The 23,503-nt window shown below is 44.8% G+C and overlaps 1 protein-coding gene across 2 annotated transcripts in view; it reads right to left on the bottom strand.

Annotated features, from left to right (window-relative positions):
* The window catches only part of CHRDL1 (chordin like 1), a 268,432-nt gene that overhangs the window by 19,526 nt on the left and 225,403 nt on the right, over positions 1-23,503 (bottom strand). For both annotated transcript variants that reach the window (XM_073599363.1, XM_073599364.1), the window contains exon 6: positions 14,219-14,396. In XM_073599363.1, the coding sequence (XP_073455464.1) occupies positions 14,219-14,396 (178 nt within the window). The remainder of the gene's footprint in view (positions 1-14,218; positions 14,397-23,503) is intronic.

The following is a 23,503-nucleotide window of genomic DNA, read 5'->3' as shown; positions in this document are numbered from 1 at the left end:
ATTCTTTTTTTTTTTAATTGTGTTTTTTATTGAATATAAAACATGGTAAGTACAGAAAATGAGAAATGCAGAGAAAAGCACATCAAGTACAATGAAATTCAAAAGAATCAATTTTAGATCTAATAACAACAAACAGATCTAGTACAAGATATGTAACTCTATCAAAGGGAATACAAAAGAGCGAGATCAGAGGGTTATAACCTAGGAGTAGTTGAAGACTAAAGATGAGGGACTGAGATGTTGGGAGGGTATGTGGGTAACAGGTTGGGTTTAGGGCTGTGATACTGAACTCAGGTTTATCCCACAAATCCCAAACTTTATCAAATATGTCCACTGCATCTACCTGGGCTGTCATGTGTTCCATTCTGCGTATTTCGGTGATGACCTGTAGAAACTGGTCCTGAAATGGGGGGGGGGAGGGAGACATCCAACAGATTGGGATAACTCACTTGGTGGCCAATAAAACACAGGAGGCTAATTTGTTGGAAGCTTTCCCTAGTTTAGAGAAGGGGAGATCTAGAAGGAAGTGTACTGGATCTAGCGGAAGGAAGTGTTCAAAAATACGCTGACGCAGGGACATCACCATGGACCAGAAGGGCACAATCAATTCACATTGCCAGAAGATGTGGTAGTGTGTGCCTCTGGATTTACCACACCTCCAACAAAGAGGAGAGAGGGAGGGATCAAAATGATGCAGTAATTCTGGGGTCCTGTAAAAAAAGAGTAGTATTTTAAGTGCTGTCTCTCTCTGCGTCACGCACCTGGATACTTTGGACGTATGAGTCCAGATCTTAGACCATTGAAAAAGGGAGATTGGTGTTTGAGTGATATGGGCCCATTTTCACATGTAAGTTGTAAGTCCTCAGAGAGTGCAAAGGACTCCTACAGTAATTGGTATATGGTAGATACTAGCCGCCTTTGATGGGGGCCTTGGGAACAAAGGAACTCAAAGGCTGTTGGTTTAGGTAGAGTGTGGGTCAAAGAGATAGTGGATAGGTAATGTCTCACTTGGAGATAAGAGTAGAACAGATAGTTAGGTATCTGGTGCTTAGACTGGAGGTCTGCAAAGGTTCAGAGCTTACGGGGAATTGGATGGGTGAATTGGCAGAGCTGGAAGAGACCTGCTTGAGCCCAGGGATGCTTTCGGGTGTGGGACAAACTGTCTGGGATTAAGGGGTTATAGAGGATGTTTGGTGGGGGGGACATGACGAAGAGGGAGAGAACATTGTAGCACAGGTACGCCATATCTTTAATGAGAACAACATAGGGCCTAGGCATAGACTTTGAAGCTTGACATCTTGGTGCAGTGAAGGGGACCAGATTAGGGAGCAGGGATGGGTGGGAAACAGAGAGCCCATCTCGATCTCCGACCACCTATTTGGCGGTGAAAGGCAAGACCAGGATATCACTGCACAAAGATGTGAGGCTAGGTAGTATTTGTGAACATCAAGGGCTCCCAGACCCCTTCGGTTTCTGGGGGAGAATATTACTGAGCTCGCTATTCTGTGTGCCTTATTCCCCAAATGAATCTTTGGAACCATTGTTTGATCAATTTCAGTTGAGACATGGGTATGGGAACTGGCAGGGTCTCAAAAAAGTATAGTAGTTTAGGCATGAACCAACATTTTCAACACATTGATTCTGCCTAACCAAGAGATTGGAAGTAGATTCCAATGAGTCAACATGGCACTGATGTCCTTACACAGTGGTGTGTAGTTGTTTGAGTATAGGGAGGAATAGGTAGGGGTAATTTGTATGCCTAGGTATTTAAGAGATGAGGTGCACCAGTGGTATGTGTATGAGCTTTTTAGGGAAGTTAGATCTTCTGGGGAGATATGTAAAGGCAAGGCTTCCGTTTTAGAGGTGTTGATTTTATAACCAGATAGGGAGCTGAAAGGAGATAGGAGAGCGTGTAGGGATGGGAGAGAAATGTGAGGGTCAGCAGAATGTCAACTGTAAATAGGGATAATTTATATTCCCTGTGGCGCATTGGAACCCCTCAAATATCAGGGTGGGACTTTATTGCTTCTGCCAAGGGCTCCAGACATAGATCACATAGGAGCGGGGAAAGGGGACAGCCCTGTCTGGTACCGTTGGACATAGGGAAAGTCCGGGATGTAAATGAGGCCATTTGAACCTGAGATGAGGGGTTAGAATAGAGGGGCAATAAGGCAGATATGAATGGATTTGAAACCCAAATTTGGAAAGGGTAGCAAACATGTAGGGCCAGCTTAGTCTATCAAACGCCTTTTGGACATCTAGGCTGAGGATCAGTGCAGGTCTGCGTACTCTGTTCAATGATATCGATGGTGCACCTAGTGTTGTCTCCTTCTCTTAGGGACAAAGCCCACTTGGTCTCTACCAATTAATTTGGTTAGGAATTGGGATAAGCGATTGGCCAAAATTTTGGTGAAGAGTTTGCAATCTGAATTGAGCAGTGTGATTGGGCAGTAATTGTCTAGGGTGGAGGGGTCTAGGTTTAGGAATTACCGAGAAAGGGTTGGTGAGGTGTTTTGCCTTGTAGAAGGGAATTGTATAAAGATAATAGGTGAGGTGACAAAATCAGTAGGAAAGTCCTGTAGTAGGAGTAGGGGAGGTCGTCTGGGCCAGGGGATTTGTGCAGGGGTAGGTGTTTAATTGTATTAGCTAATTCTTCTCCTGTAATGGGGGCGTTTAGGATGAGTAGGTCCGGTTTGGTCAGTTTTGGTAGTTTAATGTTGGATAAAATAGTCTTGAATGACTCTTGATCAAATGGGGGGTGGAGTTCTGGGGTTAGACAGTTGTAGAGTTTAGCGTGAAACTCACCAAAGACCGGAGTCATGGTTTGTGGGCAGTAAGTGGGGTCCAATCATGTTGTTTAAAGTGGTCCGAGAAAGAGTGGAAGGGCCTAGGGTTGAGTCTGGAGACTAACATTCTGTGTGGATTGTTGGATAACTCATAGAATTTTTGCTAAGCCCATAGGAGGGATTTGTCTATAGCTGACATCTCTAAGGACTTTAGCCTGTTTCGTAGCAAAGTCACCGTCCGTAGTCGGGCCACTGTGGGAGAATGTACTAGAGAGCGTTTAGCTGTTTGCAATTCGGCCAGTAAAGACAATTTCAGGAGGGCGGCATCTTTCTTTCTACGGGAGCTTACTGAGATACAAAGTCTCCGCCTATCACCGTGAAGGGCTGTGAGAAGCGTTGGAGCTGTTGGAATGCTTCAGTTAAGAATTTGATCTGACCTGAGTTAGGCGCATATACATTCATAACTGTAATGGGATGAGACATATAAACACATTGCATTATTATGTAGCGGCCATGTGGGTCTAAGTGCGTGGACTGGATCTGGAGAGGGCAGGAGCGTCTAATCAGTATTACGACATCAGCCTTACCAGATGAGTCAGACGCCGTGTGAGAAGTTGGAAAATATTTGGATGCAAATTTAAAGGAACCTCCAGTGCGGAAGTGGGTTTCCTGAATCAGGATCACATATGCACCGGAGGCCCAGAACTCCTTCAAGGCCAGCCATCGTTTTTTAATGGAGTTCAGGCCCTTTACATTGTATGACAACAACTTCAGAGCCATACCAAGGTAGTAAAGGTTAGCCAATGTAGATGTAGTGGAACAAGTAACTTCCCAATTGCGGAATTACATTTTAATAGCCTTATGTTAATCAACATATCATATTGTAGTGTGGAGGGCGTAGAAAAATGACATATGAAAAAGAAAGAATTAAAAAAAGAGAGAATAATAACCATCGAGTAGCTGCGATATAACAAAAAGGCCGGGTTGGCCTAGAAAAAAAGTCCTAACAACATGTGTAGGCCCAAGTGACTTCTGCGGGGGACAAGTGGGGCAGCAGGGCGGCCTCCAACTGGGAGAAGCACGGGGACCTGTTGTGCTACTCCGGTGGTGGCGTTAACAGACAAAAGACTCTGTAGTCAATTGTGTGTGGTAAATAAGAGGATCCAATGGAAGGAAACAGAAAAAAACAACAATGTGAAGCACTCCAATGGTAAGAGAGGGCAAACAGCAACAGAGCAGTCAATCTTCCATCGTCGGCAACAAGGTGGATCGGAACAAGTTGAACCCATGAGAATGGGTTATGGGGATCTGTGATCCCAAGGAAAGAAAAGCCTCCTGGGGGATGACTCAAGGGGGATCAAGTAGGTTGCTTAGGCCGTTGAGGACGTTGGGGAGTTGAGTAGGCCCTTGATCTTTTTACTCACATCGGGGGTCCAGATTGATGATGTAGCTGAAGGAAGTCGGGGGGTGGTAGGCATTGGTTGCCCTTCATCCGCTGGCAATGGTGGTAGGCCCAGGGTTTTTGTGGAAGGTATCTCCTTCTTGCAGATCTTGAAGTGTATGTTGGGCTCCATCTGTTGTTGCACTGAGGCAAAATGGGAAGCCCCAGAAGTAAGGGATCTTATGTAGTTGAAGGTGAGAGGTGATGCCTTTTGGCCAGGGTGATTGGGGAGAGATCGCTGAATATTTGAAATCTGTCCCCTTTATAGTCAATATAGGATCTGTTGTGGGTAGCCATGGTCAGCACCGATTTACTTTCGTAATAGTGGAAACGCACCACTATGTCTCGCGGCCTGGAACCTGCAGGAGGTTTGGGGGTCAGGGACCTGTGGGCCCGGTCAAGGTGTCCACTATGTCAGGGGCAAAATGGTTGAACAGGCCTAATAAGTATGGTCTGATGTTTTTATCAGCCACATTCTCTGAGACCCCACGGAACCTGAGATTTTGCTTTCCAGGTCTTCTTGCTGAAGATGTAGCAGGGACATTGAATTTTTAAGAGAGGCATTTTCCTCTTCCAGGGCCTAAACATATTGTAATGTCTCATCAAACTTGGTTTCCAAAGTTGCCGTGCGCTCACCAATTGGTCAATTTGCCCTCTGATTTCCCTGGAAATCTTCCCCACCTCCTGGGCTATTCCCTTTGTAAGCTGGTGTGCTAGGGCCTGTAGTTTAACACTGAGCAGTTCAGGGGTTAAAACAGACTGGGAGGCTTGCTGGGAGTTGTCATCTGCCATCAGGGTGCTAACCATATTCCTCCGGGTCTCCTTGTATAATTGAGACGGGGAATGAGGCTTAGTCAGGTAGCGGTCCATCGTGACTAGAGGCCGCGGTCGCTAGCGGGGTCCAGTAGTAAAGGCGTTGGTCCCCGATCTTTACCATGGGGTGCTGGGAGGCTTTAGGAGACTATGTGTCTTACTGTCTTACCCCCGTGGCAGGTGGAAGCCGATGTAGCTGTACAGGGGTCGTGGAGAGCCGAGCCTCCATCAAAACGATCACCATAACTGTGTTACTCTGTTATCATTATCTCTGTGAGCCACAATTTCAGTTCTGTATTTCCCAGGTCTATACCATGTTCCAGTGGACCTGAAAACTGGAGCATTGTGGGAATTTCTGGGTTGTGTTTACTCATGTAGGGGGAAGGGTATTTTCAGGATTTGAGCAGTTTAATGTTGTAAAGTATTCATGATGCTAACTGTTGGCCACATGTTCTGTACATGAGTCTACATGCATACCAAGCCCACATTAAAGCAACCTTGATAATATAGTAAATGTGTTGAATCAAGCTATATATGTTAAAGATGAGAGTAAATATTTATTTCTCCATGCAGCTAACACAGCTCTGATCCTCAAAAATGATTCCCAGAATTTCCAGAATTGTCCATCTCTGTGGTCTCCATGTTTCGTGAAACGTGAGACGGTCAACAGGATGCAATGTTGAATCTTGTAGGAGACCACGAAGATTGATACTCCTGGAAGGGTCGGTTTCCAAGCAGGCCTTGGGGGTGCCAATTCACAGGATTGGAGCAGTGTTCAATTGCACAGGTAGAAGGAGAAGTAAGTGTAGCGTGGCACATTTTTGATCTAACTTAAGGTTATGTTATACCTTATCCTCTGGCGCCATCTAGCGGCCAAAATATAGAAAGACTGCATCTTTATTTTTTCTATTACTATTCAAGTTGACATGGAAGTATTTTGTTTGTTTACATTTGGACATTAACTTGACCTACCCACAATGCTCAGTGACTCCCACAAACCCCAGGGAACAGAACCGCATTGTGGGAAGACTATAAAAAGGCTGAGAGCGGCCATCTTAGGTCTCTTGTTCCTGGGATGCATGGCCTGCCAGCAGGGCTCTGTGGGTGTGTGTGTTCCACAGAGTTGCGGCCTACCCTGTGTGGAGCGGAACAGCAGCCAGCGATCCTGCCTTACATCACAGCATGCTGGAGCAGCAGTGTGATTGTTCCAGAGACCCTTGAAGGAGGTAACCAAGGACCCCTGGTCGTCTGTGAGTAGTCTTTGATCCGGCCTTACATCACAGCGTGCTGGAGCAGCAGTGTGATTGTTCCAGAGACCCTTGAAGGAGGTAACCAAGGATCCCTGGTCGTCTGTGAGTAGTCTTTGATCCGGCCTTACATCACAGCGTGCTGGAGCAGCAGTGTGATCCTTCCAGAGACCCTTGAAGGAGGTAACCAAGGACTCCCGGTCGTCTGTGAAGTGGTACAGCATGACGGCGTGGCCGCAGCGAAGGAACTGAGATACTGTGGAGACAGAACCCTGTACATCAGAAAGGAGTTTTCTGACATGACTGTCCTGGTTGGGTGAGAGGGCTGTTGCCTACAAGTTCCTTGATGCACTTTTATACACACGTGTACACAAGACATAGTTGCTGGGACCCATAGTCTCACAAGCAGATTCAAGAGGAATTAGTACTGAGTCCTTGGCATCAAAGTTAGTTAAAGTGCCACAGCACCAGAGCCTGGTTTTCATCTTTTCAGCATACTTTGATAAGGAATCATTAACCCTTGGATTACAAAATTACCTTGTTGCTAGCAGAAGAAAAGAAGATAAAGAAGGACTGTTCAGTAACACATAAGGCCTTGGGTTATTTTACTATATCAGGGCAGTGTGATATTACTGGAGGGAGATCCCTAGTGTTGTATTATACTTAATCAAGTTAGTCATTTGATTTAGTATAGCCTTAAGCACGCAGGAAGTAGGATAGTGCTCAGAGTGACATACACTCACTCTGATGGTTATCCTATTTACTTTAATACACCACTCATATATTATTTCTTGTACCTTTGTAATATAAAGTTCAGTTGGCTGTCAGACTGTGTTGGTCTGACAGTACAACCATTGTAGTTTAACCCTTCTAATACAACTACAGTAAATACGGTTATTATTCAAGTACAACTGTGTGAGTGTTGTTTTCCTCTTCATCACCAGCCAAGAGGAGGGTAAGGTAACTACAGACAGGTATATTATATTGGGTATTGTGAACTTGCCTTTATGATTTCGTTTTGACTGCACACTATCACACCACAGCTGTGTCAGGGGGACTGAGATATTCAAAGGGGAAACAAAGCAGAGTACAGGCCCAAATAAATCAGCAGCTCCTTCGGGGGTCCGTGCTACATGTGGGGGCTCGTCTGGGATACTGTGACTCTGCAAGCAACCCCCCAGAATCCCCTCGGCACCAGTATGGACCGTGCCACTGTGGTTCAGTGGTGCAAAGAAGAAATCGCCCGCAGAAAGCCGAGTGTGACCATTGAACACCATGGAAAAGCCTAGGAGGAAGAAAGTCAGCCCAGAGTCCTGAGAGCCACCGCTGACACAATATCCAGGTCCCCACCTATCCAAAAAAGCAGGGGGAGCGACCCTGAATTGGAGAAGCTGTTGCTTCAACTGCACCGAGAGATGTCCAAGACGATGAAGATGTTGATCGGGCCATCGAATCTCATGTCTGAGATAGACACCTTAAAGATGCAAGTGTCCCAGATGGCAGAGATGATGGACAAATTGATGGCAGAACGTACTGAGTTGTCTGGCCAGAAGCCCATGAAGCAAGATGTCTGTCAAAACTGTGAAGGTGTAGGTCATTACCAGCAAGTATGTCCAAGCCCACGAATGGAGACAGAAGACTGGCAGAGATCTCAGAGAAGTGACCCAAGGATGAAGAGAAGATCCGGGCCTTCGAAAAGAACTTTCCCTGAGTCTGCAAGGGAGCAATGGAGAACACCTGCTGTTTATACTGAATTAGTGGGAAATGCCTACCAGTCTCTAAACCGACAACGGAAGCGGTGTGCCGGTGGCAGAAGCTGAAGAGAGCATGAGTCCAAGTATGCCAATCCCTTGTTACAGATGTTTCTAACAGGCCTCCTACCCAGTTGGTAGGTCCTCTGCCTGTAGTGCCTGTTCTGGTTGAAGGGATCTACACCAGAGCCATCCTTGATACAGGTGCCAGGTTACGCTGATGACTAGAGACTTTAACAAGAGGTACTTGTCATACCTGCCCCTGAAGAAGTTGGAAGACTTAAAGGTTCAGGGTATTCAAGCAGAAGATTACCCTTGTGATGGATGTCTGCGGGTCAAGTTGTTGTGTGATCTGTTGAAGGATGAGGAGCCTCAGAACTTTGAGACACTGGCCATTGTCTGTCCTTGGCTGCCAGGGCCCCCAAGAAGTTCTCTGATTGTTGGGACCAACACAGACCTGGTGAAGTGGCTGTTAGTCCCTGTTGTCCCCAGATGTGACCCTCTACTGTCACTGCCAGAGGAAGGGTTGGAAGTGTCTACTTTTTCTACAGATGATGGAGAAAAATCTGAAACAGAAGTGGAAGAAACCTACCTGCAGGAGGCAGAAGTGGTTGAGCGGGAAGAGAATACAAGTGAGTCTACCGTGTCTAAACCAGTGAATCAGAGGAAATGAAGAGTCATCTCCAAACTCAAGAGACCAACCCGTGATGTATTGGATGAGAGTTCCACAGAAGTTGTTCTCACCCCTCAAGGGTTGTCGAAAGAGCTTGATCTTCTCACCACAGATTTGGTGAAGGTTTAGCCCCATCTCACCCCTTGACACACCTGTACATGCCATCAAGGTATTGGCTGTGAATGTACAGGACAGCTCCCCATTTTGTGAAAATCGGTGGGAAGCTCCCCTGTCAGTTTTATGTAACCGTGTAGAATCAAAAATGTGTTACCGAAACAAAATTTTACATCTCTTTGGGGACCAAAGAGTTCAAGCAGGGGGAGTGTGTAGTGGGGCACATTTTTGATCTACCTTAAGGTTATGTTATACCTTATCCTCTGGCGCCATCTAGCGGCCAAAATATAGAAAGACTGCATCTTTATTTTTTCTATTACTATTCAAGTTGACATGGAAGTATTTTGTTTGTTTACATTTGGACATTAACTTGACCTACCCACAATGCTCAGTGACTCCCACAAACCCCAGGGAACAGAACTGCATTGTGGGAAGACTTTAAAAAGGCTGGGAGTGGCCATCTTAGGTCTCTTGCCTGGGATGCATGGCCTGCCAGCAGGGCTCTGTGGGTGTGTGTGTTCCACAGAGTTGCAGCCTACCCTGTGCGGAGTGGAACAGCAGCCAGCAATCCTGCCTTACATCACAGCGTGCTGGAGCAGCAGTGTGATCGTTCCAGAGACCCTTGAAGGAGGTAACCGAGGACTCCCGGTCGTCTGTGAGTAGTCTTTGATCCGGCCTTACATCACAGCATGCTGGAGCATCAGTGTGATCCTTCCAGAGACCCTTGAAGGAGGTAACCGAGGACTCCCGGTCATCTGTGAAGTGGTACAGCTACAGCGTGACGGCGTGGCCGCAGTGAACAAACTGAGATACTGTGGAGACTTAACCCTGTACTTCAGAAAGGAGTTTTCTGACATGACTGTCCTGGTTGGGTGAGAGGGCTCTTACCCACAAGTTCCTTGATGCACTTTTATACACACGTGTACACAAGACAGAGTTGCTGGGACCCATAGTCCCACAAGCAGATTCAAGAGGAATTAGTACTGAGTCCTTGGCATCAAAGTTAAAGTGCCACGGCACCAGAGCCTGGTTTTCATCTTTTCAGCATACTTTGATAAGGAATCATTAACCCTTGGATTACAAAATGACCTTGTTGCTAGCAGAAGAAAAGAAGATAAAGGACTGTTCAGTAACACATAAGGCCTTGGGTTATTTTACTATATCAGGGCGGTGTGATATTACAGGAGGGAGCTCCCTAGTGTTGTATTATACTTAATCAAGTGTTGTTTTCCTCTTCACCACCAGCCAAGAGGAGGGTAAGGTAACTACAGACAGGTATATTATATTGGGTATTGTGAACTTGCCTTTATGATTTCATTTTGATTGCACACTATCACACCACAGCTGTGTCAGGGGGACTGAGATATTCGAAGGGGAAACAAAGCAGAGTAGAGGCCCAAATAAATCAGCTCCTTCGGGGGTCCGTGCTACATAAGTACTCTCTTTAACGGGTATAGCTATTGATTTTGCATGTATAATATAGTAGCTAGGTCACTTTAAAATGATACCCAAAAAAAGATTGTAATGAATCCATCAGAAACATTATTGTCAATTAAAACAGTAAGGCCCATGTGCTCTGCTAAAACACTGCTATTCATAGCAGACATTCATCTTCAGGATATAATTGTGATTGTGTATATCATAAAATGAATTAACCCTGCTCTAATTGGATGTAAAGACCTACTTATAAATCCCAGAATTATACAGTCTGCATACAGGAATGTATTACTGTTGTTATTGCAAAGTTTATTTAATTTGGAAAGACTGTCCAGTTACTGGTTAAAGTAATGATTATGAACTTGGTAAAAGCCTTTTTTATTACTGTGCAAAAGCACAAAAGTGCTCTTGCCCAAGATGAATTATTAGACACTTAGGGGCCAGATTTACGGAAGTGCAGTGAAGTAAAGCTGTATTCATTTTAAACATTCAATCATGGGCAAGAGAAGCACTATTTTTTCAATTCTCCCACACATAACTGGATGTTTGTGTTTACTTCAATTAAAGCCCAACTCCAGTTGAAAAAAAAAAATAGAAATAAAAAATAATGAATGGCCTAAACCTAGTTCAAATAAAAAGGTAGGTTTCTAAGTTCCATTTTGTGAAGACCAGAACCTGTTTCTACACAACATTTTTATAGGCCCTCATTTACTAAAGTGTGAAGTTTGGTGAAGATAAGTAGGCCAATCATTTAAGAGTAAAAGGGAACAAAATAGCTACTGTATAATACATTTGACAATATTTTTCCAGATATGTAATTAGTACAATCTCAGATATTTATCCCAAAATATAACTGGCAAATAACTCTGAATACAACAATAAATGTAAAAAATTATTTTTATGTAATGTCGTGGAACCTCTTAAGCTCATTTTGTAGAGCTGTTTCATAAATACACATGCTGTTTTCGCAAGTCTACCATCATACAAATGTTGAATGACACCCAGCATGCTTGCCTGATGTCATCCAGGGTACCCAATGTGTTATTTGGGTATTAACTAAGATATATAATTTAATATTTTATATATGTTCTATTTTGGTTTTGTTTACTCTCAAAACTGATATATATTTAGAAAGGGAAGGGGCTAGCTAGGATCAGAGGATTATGGAGCACTGTAAGGGCTTACGTACATAAGCATTGCGGCTACAGTGTGCATACAACCATGTCTTTGCACCTTGTGGGGGTCCGTAAAACACTACTCAAGCACCTGTTTTTAGCATCCCCCCCCCCCCATAGCATACCTGCTGGATCCACATACAGCCATCTAAAGGATAGCTGTACTTTTAAAACACATCGGGTTTTTTAAAATTATTTTAAACAAGGATACCAAGCAACCATTGTCCCCTGTGTATTGAGAGTTGTTATCACAGACCAAGGGCAATGTACATGCTGATGTACTTTTTTTACATATCAGTATATACAGTTACTGCAGACAAAGATTCAGAACAAGGAAGGCATCTACTCCATATTTTTTTTAGGTAATGAATTCAGTACTAATAGCCATAAATTATGATTTTTATGCTGCAAAGCATTCATGCAGTCATTGAAGATCACAACCTGCTAGGGGCAGGCAGCTTGTATATTTATTTAGCTATAGTACATACAAAATATTTCTCAAGGGCTAAGAACGGGGAAGGCATCAGGGATCCTTCTGCACGTGCATTATGCTTTCCACACTTGGCTAGTTGGTTATTTGGTTAGTTACCTGGTAACTGGACAGCATATGAGAGATAGGCTTCATCCATCCAAAAACATAAAACACAGGGCTCATAGATAATTTGAGCATATATCCAGAGGCTCTTCTCAGCAATAGCTAGTACCAAAAGGCAAACAAAACACTATGGGGGTTATTTATGAAAGGCAAATCCACTTTGCACTGCAAGTGCACTTGGAAGTTCACTGAAAGTGCACTTGGAAGTGCAGTCGCTGTAGATCTGAAGAGAAGCTCTGAAATGAGGGGAAGCTCTGCTGATTTTATCATCCAATCATGTACAAGCTAAAATGTTGTTTTTTATTTTCCTTGCATGCCTCCATCAGATCTACAGCAACTGCACTTTCAAGTGCACTTTTAGTACAAAGTGGATTTGCCTTTCGTAAAAAAAAACCCTTATATTCTCTATACCCTAAATGCTCATATAAGGGAATTATCTTCTGTCCTGGAAGATGCCTTAAAAATTGGTTACCAGGTAAACAATTCTGTTTTCATTAGTCATTTTTCAGGTGGCTGCAAAGGAATGGACAAACACGATTTCATCTACTAGAAGGAGATTACCAACTGCAATACCCTCTTCCCCAAAGTCCTTCCCCTGGCTTTAGCTTAGGCCATGTCAATGGCCTTTTCAAAGGTAAGGAAGCTTGTTTGGACTTAAAGTGATTGTAAACGTTATTTTTTTATTTTTTAAATAACAACTATGTTATACTTATATGCTCTGTGCAATGGTTTTCCACAGAGCAGCCCTCTGATCCTCCTTTTCTGGGGTCTCTGACGAAACTTTTGGCTCCTTTCTTCTGCCGAATACCTCCATAGCAAGCCGCTTGCTTTGGGGGCACTTATGTGTGCTCGCTCCCAAGCTGGCTCTGGGTGTCCATTGACACACAAAGCACAGCTTGGCCTCTCTCTCCTCACCAGCTGTGATTGACAGCAGGAGGAGGAGAGCATAAAGAGCTGCTGCCCTCGAGCACATCACCGAATCGAGATTGAGCTCATGTAAGTATAAGGTGGGTGGGGGGTGGGAAGCTGAGCATTGAAGGTTTTTTACCTCAATGTAGAGAATGCATTACAGTATAAAACCTTCTGCCTTACAACCACCTTAAAGTGTACAGTATATAAAGGCAAAACTTTTATTTTTTTTTTCAGTTTTGAATAGGGTAGGGAAGGGTTAGAACCTTTCTTGTCCCGGTGATCATTGTTACCAACAGAAAGTAAGACCCCTGATGAAATGCGTTGGGGTTAATTTACTAAAACTGGAAAGTGCAACATCTGATGCAGCTTCCAGGTTTTTTTTTGTCAAAGCTTAACTTGAACAAGCTGCTGATTGGCTAGCATACACAGCTGATTAGATGCTGATTGGCTACCATGCACAGCTGCACCAGATTTTGCAATCTCCAATTTTAGTAAATCAACCCCATTGCATGCATTTGGTAAAATACTAAAAGGAGTCTTGATTTGCATAAGAACCCAAACCTTCTAAACAGGAATGGTGTAATGGGAATCCCCCTTGCTGCCTTGTGAATCATAATCTGTGTTACCTTGCTGACAATTAAGAGTAAGGGAACACTATTGTGTTCTCACATGAGGACGCCCCTTCCACCAGAACACACTGGTCAGCACTCTTAGCCATTGGCTGAGAGCGCTTATTGGATGCCGATCGGCAGACCTTTTTTGGTCATGCCCTTTCAACAGAATGGCTGGCTTCTGCTGGTCTGGCTGCCGTACAACGGGCCGAATGTCTGATGGTTGCTATTGAACTGGCCAATGCTCCCCAATATTTGGCCTGTGTGTAAGGCCCTTAAGAGTTAATAGTGAATACTTTCAAAACCTGCACAGGCATATTGTTAAAAGATCTGAACCCCTATCCTTCATGTAATTGAAGTCGATGACTTTACATTTAGTGAAATCCTAATCGTGCAGACACCTACACAATTAAAGACAGCAGTGGCAGCACTGAAAATCCTATCCTCATAGGTCCCCATTAGATCTCAGAAATTTCCTGATTGCACCTTAATACAAATATGCTGACATGAATTGGTGTTTAAACAGTAATGACAAAACGATAGACCATTAGGAAATCATTAGTAAATGAATACAAATCTAAATTGTACTACATAATTCTAATCACTTTACACGGAAAAACAAAATATCCCAAAAATATGAACATCTGCATTATTAGTGTTTACCTCTTCCATGTCTGTGGCTGTTATTAATGACTATCTGCACTATAGTTCCTGAGGCTTGCTGAGGGTCAGCAACGACTCCACGGTTAGTTCTTGAGTTGGAATATTTTGGCAAGCTTCCAGCCTGTCTCACTGAACCAAAACCTGAAGAATGGTCATAAGAGCGCTGATAGGAATGTCTCTGTAAAAATAAATAAAGGAAAACCTTTTAGCCAGATTTTCTCGTTTAGAAAATCACCTTGTATATTAACCAGCATTAAAAGTTATTTCTCTGATTAAAGCTGAACCCCAGTCTTCCCTTCAGTCTTGTACAGTTGTGCAGGCTCTTCTCTTGTACAAGTTGTTTACTCTGATTTTACAGTTCACACTCTGAACTTCTTACAGTGTGAAGCCGAAGCAAGTCAGACAGAACCTGCTGGATTTGGATGTGGAGGACATTAAGCATCATATAGTGCTTTTCTCCCTAGCCTTACTTTTCCTGGCCCACCCCTTTCAACCATTGGATTTCAGTCATTTCAATTGTGGAGGCTCAGCATGCCATGTGGCATTAACTAGGGTGATCTGCTTGCAAATCTGCATTGGAATACCCACTCCTCATAATTGACATCCACCCATCAAGGCACTTTGATATTTGCATAACTCCCCCAAATGCCTACACCCTCTCACAACTTTCTGTTTGTCATTGAGGCTTCCCATCAAAGTGATGAGCCAACAGTAAGGTGAGAAAGGAAATGGTCCAGCCTGCAACACTAACAGGAAGTTAAAACATGTTGATTGGACAGTCTTGTGATTTGGGGGGTCACAGTACCCTTAGGTGAAAATTGTTTGTTGGGCACCTTTTTTTCTATATAGATTAAACTTTTAAACTACTTTGAAGTATGAGCAAAACACATTTCTAGGCATGTCCACAATTCACCACAGTTTATGTGACACCACTTTTTATCACCATTGATAAAATCAGCGCCCAGATTTAGAGAGTCTTTTCTACATTCCCTGTGCCTGTATCCTGGCCCCAAAACATATTGTGCTTAGGAGGAAGCAATTCAGTTTTTGTGAAATGCTTGTATGTATGCATAACGCTATCGTGTCTTGTTTCTAAACCTGAGGAAGGTCACATTGCTTCTCCAAAACATGTCCCATTTTGCTTTTTACTCTGACAAAAAAATATGATGGACTCAACCGCCCTTTCCATTCAGTGTATCCTCTGTTGGATCATGGACTACTAGTGGGCTGACTTCTGCAGCTTTCTGTAGTGTTATCAGCTTTGAATTGCACATAATTCACAGAACACCTGTCTGACACATACAAGGCTTAGCAGTGAAATTATGCATTATTTAAGTAGCGTTTACTACCAATTTTGTGCAGTTTGTTTGAATAATTGTTTGAAGTCTCCATTGTTGAAAGAACTTATTGCTATCTGGCTGCATTTACAGCTTGCAAGATTGGGGTGATCAGACTCAAGCGGTAGGTGCATTTTCAAGTGAGTACGCCAGTGCAAAACTGTATTTTAAGGGCGTGGTAGCCCACTTTTATTTAAAAGAAGGAAAGTTCACTTATACATCAGTTGCCCACGCAGGGGATTCTTCCACATAACATGAATTAATGAAAATACCAAGTCACCTGCCCTGCTGTGTGGCCCACCTCTGGCCTAAGAATTGGGGTTCTCCTGACACCCCTGATAGGAGCTGACCTGACTTCTACTCCTGGGTCACCTTTTTCTATAAACTTACAGTGACAGAGCCTCTCTCTGTCACATACCTCCCCCCTTTGTTTCCAACCGAAGGGCAGGAGACACAAGCTTCTAACTCTGGCACCATTAAAGGGGAACTCTGTTCCCTTTGACCCATGTAGACCTTCCCAGATCTTTTTCCTGACATGCTTCCACAAGCACTTTTGAGACCTTAACAAGGTCCTCCTACCAACCTTTGATCTTAGGGTCTTAAGAATACCTTTGTTTTCTTGGTGTATTTTGGCTTTCCTGCCACCTTTTCCCAACTTATTGATGCTGTCTTGATGCTGTAGGGAACCTCCTGTGCTTAACCCCAAACCCCTTTTTTTCTCATTTGTATCAACTTCAACCACTCTTGATGTACCTTTGGATTCATTAAGCCTTTTGTGGTTACTCTTGGCAACCAATACCTCATTTGCAACAACGTGCAACATCGGTTCATCCATTTCCCTGTTACCAACACTGTTATTTTCTGTCAGCGTGTCTCCGGGTACCTCAACTTGTACCTCTTTGTGGGTGATGGGCAGAATCACCGCTACTGCCGTGTCTGTTCTGGGCCCTTCCTTCACATGAGGCCTAGCGGTTGAGACAGTACACGTGCCATGTACCAACCACTTCTCAGCCGCACCTCGGACCGCACCAGCAGGAATGCACCTCATCCCATCACCATACGGAGAGATTTCCACCATGGCTGTAATTTTTGATTACTCTAGCAGTTCCCCTGAGCGCCTTCCGCATACAACTGCCGCTGGAATCACTCTCAGAGAACCGTGAGACCACTTTCCACAAAGTACCCACATTATAGTAACCAATACCAATTTCTATCAAGATTTCTTAACATCGCCTGTACCCCTTGTCTCCACTGGTACTACGCAGTACCAGACCACCCACCTGTGGCGGATACACGCAGGTGTATAACAAAAAGGTTTTCACCAATTCCAGCATTTCTAACAACATCTCAGTTATTTCCAAGGATCCCACCTCCAAACATAGAGCATTAGGGATTGCCAGCGACGTGGAAGGGCTCATTTGCTAAGGCTTGAGAGGTTGAGATATTTGAGGAGACCTCCACCTCAGAGGTAACTGACACAACTTGCGGCTCCCTTTGAGCACTGTCAAACGCATGCGTCATATTCACCCTCTAATTTTTAGCAATACTGAGCTTTTCAAAGTCATTATCCTTTACCCCGTCATTCTGACATTTAACATTGCTAAACTGGTTTGCTGTGGACAAAACTTCTGCTATGTACGCACCCTTTTCCGATCCTTCCGCCTGGAGGGGGTTAAGTTCTGCAACAGCCAATGCACCAGTGTCTATTGGCTTTGCAGCCTCTCCATTTGTCACAGCAGCAATAGTATCCACCTTACTATCACACGTGAAGGTTTCCTTCAATACTACCATTAACTTTTTTGCCAAACTGTCCCAGTCTATCCTGTCTGTGCTCCAGTCACCAGCACTCTGTAGTACTGCTCCATCTACCCAAGGAGACACAGGCGGACAGAGTGGCTTGGTAGCAGACATGAGTCATTGTTAAGCATATTAGACTGCAATAATACATGCTCCACCATTTGAGCCATTTTCCCATTTTGTTCCACCTGAGCAGTATCAGAGCTGTGCTGAATCAGTCCTGTCCCATGCAGAGAACAGTTTTCCCTTTTAAACATCCAAATAGAGGAAAATATTTTCACACTTCTTAGTACACACCACATCATTAGGTTTAGCTTTAACCCTTGTCTCTCTGCTACAAAGGGCATTGTTCCACCTGAGCAGTATCAGAGCTGTCTTGGGCCACCACCGGCTCCAGGGACAACTCTGCGGCCCTGCCTTTGGTTGCTATGGAAAACATCATCAACAGTGTCAGAAATACATTCCTCATCATCATTCCCGACTTTCACAGGCTGTCCCAGCTGATTACCAGCTTGAGCCTGTGGGTTATTTATTACATCGCTTTTTACTTTATAAGACACTCTCTCACCAATCGGGGTGGCTACACAGTCATCCTGGAAAACCTCAAGCTCAGACACCATGAGCTCCTGGGAGGTCTCCTGGAACAACCTTGTTGCACCCGTCATGGTTGCTAGGGGCAATGGTACATATCTCTCAGTGGTCACCCCTGACCTATCTACTTCAGCACTCTGCTGAATCAGTCCTGACCCATGCAGAGAACAGTTTTCCCTTTTAAACATCCACATAGAGGAAAATATTTTCACACTTCTTAGTACATACCACATCATTAGGTTTAGCTTTAACCCTTGTCTCTCTGCTACAAAGGGCATTGCACGGAGACAAGTCCTTAACAGTCCTCACACTTGCTGCAGGTTCAGCTTCAAACTGTGCTTTGCTACTAGACAGGGTATTCATTTGCAGCAAGTCTCTGAAAGCAGATTTTCTCACTGAACTTACTCCCACTTCACAGGGAATAGTCCACTGACCAGTCTCTCTCACATTTGTAACAGCAACAGTCTTATCATTCCATTTAGCAGGAGTTGAAAGCTTCAATTGAAGGCGTTGTCTTTTTTTCCGGTTGCTATGGGAAACCACATTCTCCCTGCTGAATTTTTCCAGCGCTCTCTAGATTGGATTGCTCCCAGAAAATTGTTGTAGTCATCTCGGTTATGACACATCCCGCAGTACACCTCTCGGTACTCTTGCATCAGAAAAGTTTGCACCAAATCATCCCAGCGGATTCTGGGCCACCCTTGGGAGGAAGCAATCATCGCAAATGCAGCCAAAAAGTCTTCAACATGTTCAGAAGGCAACATAGGCCATATGAAGTCAGCCGTACAGATTTCACCTTTGTTTCCATGGGAAACCGCACCCATCTGCTCAGTCTTTGCACCAGGTGACGGCTTGCTTTCCATTTGTCTTTGTTCCAGTGCGGCCAAATGCATCTTGCACCAGTTTGGGGCTTGTTCTGTTGGTAACACCCCCTCCAGCCACAGGGTCCTGTCTCTCATCTCAGCAAACATTGCTTCCTTTTTGCGTTTTGACTGTCCCATCTCTGCAGTCAGACCCACAACACTTTTTAACACAGTTCCTTTTAACACAGGAAAATTTGGCATACTGTCTCTTTAAGACTTGCAAGCACACACTTTCACATGCAGACTCCACTGGTTCACATTAGCTGCTCGTCACAGCATTGCTGCAAAACACTGAGTTTCTTGCTACTCACTGTTTTTGGTATGCGAGGATCTGGAACTCTTCCAACTCTGCCCGCATTCTCCACCACGTGTAAGATTGGGGTGATCAGACTCAAGCGGTAGGTGCGTTTTCCAGTGAGTACGCCAGTCAAAAACTGTATTTTAAGGGCGTGGTAGCCCACTTTTATTTAAAAGAAGGAAAGTTCACTCATACCTCAGTTGCCCACCCAGGGGATTCTTCCACATAACAGACTGCTGGTTGGAAGCTAAACAGTGGGGACCTTGAGTGGACAGTGAACAAGTCTTGCTTTTTGACTGCTGGTGATTGCTGGGTTGCATTTTTAGGTTCTTTTTGGGGCTTTTCCTTGTAGTTTTTTAACACCTTTTTCTGACACTTTTCAAACAGCTTTTTTTCTTTGCTTCCTTCAGCCTACTAATTAAGGGGAGTGGTTAATTGGTCACAGGTGCTCCAGGCCTATATAACCTTGTGTAGAACTCATTGTGAGCCTGCTCATCTTTGAGTCTGCTGGAACTCTGTCCAAGTGGAACTGGTCTAAGTGGTGGGTTAAAACTAGAGTTTAAAACAGGAGGTTGTAACAGGGGTCATAGTACCTGTGTGTGAGTACCTGAGTGTTGTCTGAGTAGTGTGTGTGGATCGTTAGTACTTGTGTATTGTGTACTGTATACTTGTGTATTGTGAGTGCACGTAGTTCTCCGAGTGATCTGGGAGTGCACGTTGTTCTGCCAGTGCACGTAGTTCTGCGAGTGGTCTGTGAGTGCACGTAGTTCTGCGAGTGGTCTGCGAGTGCACGTAGTTCTGCGAGTGGTCTGCGAGTGCACGTAGTTCTGCGAGTGGTCTGCGAATGCACGTAGTTCTGCGAGTGCACGTAGTTCTGCAAGTGTTCTGCGAGTGCACGTAGTTCTGCGAGTGGTCTGCAGGGGCATGTAGTTCTGCGAGTGCACGTAGTTCTGCGAGTGGTCTGTGAGAGGTCTGCAAGTGCACGTATTTCTGCGAGTGGTCTGCGAGTGCACGTAGTTTTGCAAATGTATGTAGTACTGCGAGTGGTCTGCGAGTGCACATAGGTCTGCAAGGGCACATAATTCTGCGAGTGGTCTGCGAGTGCACGTAGTTCTGCGAGTGTTCTGTGAGTGCATGTAGTTCTGTGAGTGGTCTGCGAGTGCACGTAGTTCTGCAAGTGTACGTAGTTCTGCGAGTATTCTGCGAGTGCACGTGGTTCTGCAAGTGTACGTAGTTCTGCGAGTGCACGTAGTTCTGCGAGTGGTCTGCGAGTGCACATAGTTCTGTGAGTGCACGTAGGTCTGCGAGTGCATGTAAGTCTGTGAGGGCTCATAGTTCTGCGAATGCACATAGTTCTGCGAGTGCACGTAGGTCTGAGAGGGCACGTAGGTCTGCGAGGGCACGTAGTTCTGTGAGGGCACTTAGTTCTGCAAGTGGTCTGCGAGTGCACCTAGTTCTGTGAGTGCATGTAGTTCTGAGAGTGCACATAGTTCTGTGAGTGGTCTGCGAGTGTACGTAGGTCTGCGAGTGCATGTGATTCTGCGAGTGCACATAGTTCTGCGAGTAGTCTGCGAGTGCACGTAGGTCTGCGAGTGCACGTAGGTCTGTGAGTGGTCTGCGAGTGCACGTAGTTCTGTGAGTGCACATAGTTCTGTGAGTGTTCTGTTAGTGCACGTGGTTCTGCGAGTGCACGTAGTTCTGCGAGTGCACGTAGTTCTGAAAGTGCACATAGTTCTGCGAGTGCATGTAGTTCTGCGAGTGGTCTGCGAGTGCACGTAGTTCTGTGAGTGCATGCAGTTCTGCGAATGTTCTGCGAGTGCAAGTGCACGTAGGTCTGCGAGTGCACGTACTTCTGCGAGTGGTCTGCGAGTGCACATAGGTTTGCGAATGCACGTAGTTCTGCAAGTGTTCTGCAAGTGCATGTAGTTCTGCGAGTGCACGTAGTTCTGCGAGTGTTCTGTGAGTGCATTAGACATGTGCATTAATTTTCGTCCGAATGCATTTTCGTCTGAATTTCAGGTATTTTCGTTATCAGTCCAAAAAACGAAAGATCCGACCTAAGCAAAAGCTTTATTTTCGTTTTCGTTGCTACAACAGTTCGATATAGATAAGAAGATTCGACATGATGATGACAATAACAATCTGTGTCCATCAAACCTGTGGTCGAATGTGCCTAACCTTAACTCTATTAGTCCAAGATTATTCTACATAGAGAGAAAAGATTCGACATAGAGAGAAAAGATTCGGCGTAGGAGAGAAAGGATTCGACGTAGGGGAGAAAAGATTCAACGTAGGGGAGAAAAGATAGATAAAAATAATGATGATGATGAATATTATTGGCTGATTGTAACCAAAGAAGAGGAGCAGTAAAATAGCTAGAACTAAGTACACACGTACTTTGGCTTATGGTGTCTGTTGAAAGTTCTAAGAAGATTCGAAGGAACAGGTAAACTATACAGCGTCGTACAGTTTAGCTGCTCCATTGAATCTTCTTTGAACATTCAACAGACACCATAAGCCTTCAATGACAGATTCGACCTTAATTTGGATTTTCGGACTAATGCAATTATTAACGAAAAACTAAATAAATAAAAACGAATTTCGGGAGTAACTAAATTAATTTATTTTTCGGACGAAAACGAAATTCCGAAACGAAATATTTCAGTGCGCACATGTCTAGAGTGCATGTAGTTCTGCGAGTGTTCTGCGAGTGCACGTAGTTCTGCGAGTGTTCTGCGAGTGCACGTGGTTCTGCGAGTGCACGTGGTTCTGTGAGTGCACATAGTTCTGCGAGTGCACGTAGTTCTGCGAGTGGTCTGCGAGTGCACGTAGTTCTGTGGGTGCACGTAGTTCTGCGAGTTGTCTGCGAGTGCACGTAGGTCTGCGAGCGTACGTAGGTCTGCGAGTACCTGTGTACTGTCTTGTTGAGTACCTGTGTATTGTCTTGAGTATTAGTGTCAGGAAGCTAGTTGTTAGGTAATTTGGACAGGGTATAATCCCCAATCCTCATTAAATTTAATAGGTACAATGCCCGGCGGGTGTGGAGAGGCGACTCTTTGTACATCTTGCGGCATGTATGCATTCCTTGATCATCCTGTGCAAAATGTAAGAGCATTGTTTCCCTGGAAGCCCAGGTTCTGAATCTGGGGAAGCAAATGTCAGCACTGAGAAGTCCCTCCATACTAAAGGAGAGCCAGGAACATACATGGCAGGTGCCGGCTGGGGCCAGCACAGAGGCGGGGGGAGACAAAGGAGTGCAGGCACTAGCAAAGAGTAGATGGGTGACAGTCAGGAAGGGTAGAGGGGGAAGTGCCAGGGAGGCCGATCCAGGGCTGGAGCATCCCAATAAGTACACTACATTGAGTGACATGGGTGAAACCAGTCAGGGACCAGCAGTGCTGGAGCTGAGGGACTCTCCTAGCTGCCAGGGGAAGAACTCCTCCAGTGAGAGTGGGGGGGAAGCGAAGGGAAGGGAAAGACAGATTCTGGTGGTAGGGGACTCAATTCTTAGAAGGACAGAGAGGCCAATCTGTAACAAAGACCTGAAGCACCGAACAGTATGTTGTCTACCGGGCGCTCGGGTTCGGCGCATCATGAATCTGGTGGACAGGTTACTGGGAGGGGCTGGGGAAGACCCAGCTGTCATGGTGCACAAAGTCAGAGGCAGATGGAGTGTCCTAAAGAACGATTTTAGGGACTTAGGAGCTAAATTGAGGAAAAGGACCTTCAAGGTAGTATTCTCAGGAATACTACCGGTACATCGAGCCACACCAGAAAGGCAGAGGGAGATTAGGGAAGTAAACAAGTGGCTGAAGAGCTGGTGTAGTAAGGAGGGGTTTGGGTTCCTGGAGAACTGGGCCGACTTTTCAGTCGATAACCAGTACTATAGAAGGGACGGACTGCACCTAAATGAGGAGGGTGCAGATCAGCTGGCAATGAAGATGGCCAAAAAGTTAGAGGGGTTTTTAAACTAGGTGAAGGGGGGAGGGTCCAGAGGTAGAGATAGTCAGCGCGGAACATATTCCAGAGGGTAGTATTGGGGGCATTAGTGGTAGGTTGACCAAAGCACATAAACCCAAGGTAAGTATAGTAGCAAGTCCTAGTTGCAATCTCGGAACACCCAATAAGCGGATAATATGTGACCGGTCTAAACTACGTGGCATGTTCACCAATGCCAGGAGCCTGGCGGATAAGATGGGTGAACTAGAGATACTGTTGTACGAGGAGGATTTGGATTTTGTGGGAATTTCAGAGACCTGGTTCAACAGCACTTGTGATTGGCTGGCAAACATTCAAGGGTATACCCTTTATCGCAAGGATAGAGAGGGTAAAAAAGGGGAAGGGGTATGCCTACATATCAAGAATAATGTGCAAGGGAATGTGAGAGATGACATCACTA

This window comes from Aquarana catesbeiana, linkage group LG09 (assembly GCF_042186555.1).
Source record: "Aquarana catesbeiana isolate 2022-GZ linkage group LG09, ASM4218655v1, whole genome shotgun sequence".
NCBI lineage: Eukaryota > Metazoa > Chordata > Amphibia > Anura > Ranidae > Aquarana > Aquarana catesbeiana.
Note: the sequence above shows the minus strand (reverse complement) of the source record. Positions and strands in the feature narration are given on the sequence as shown.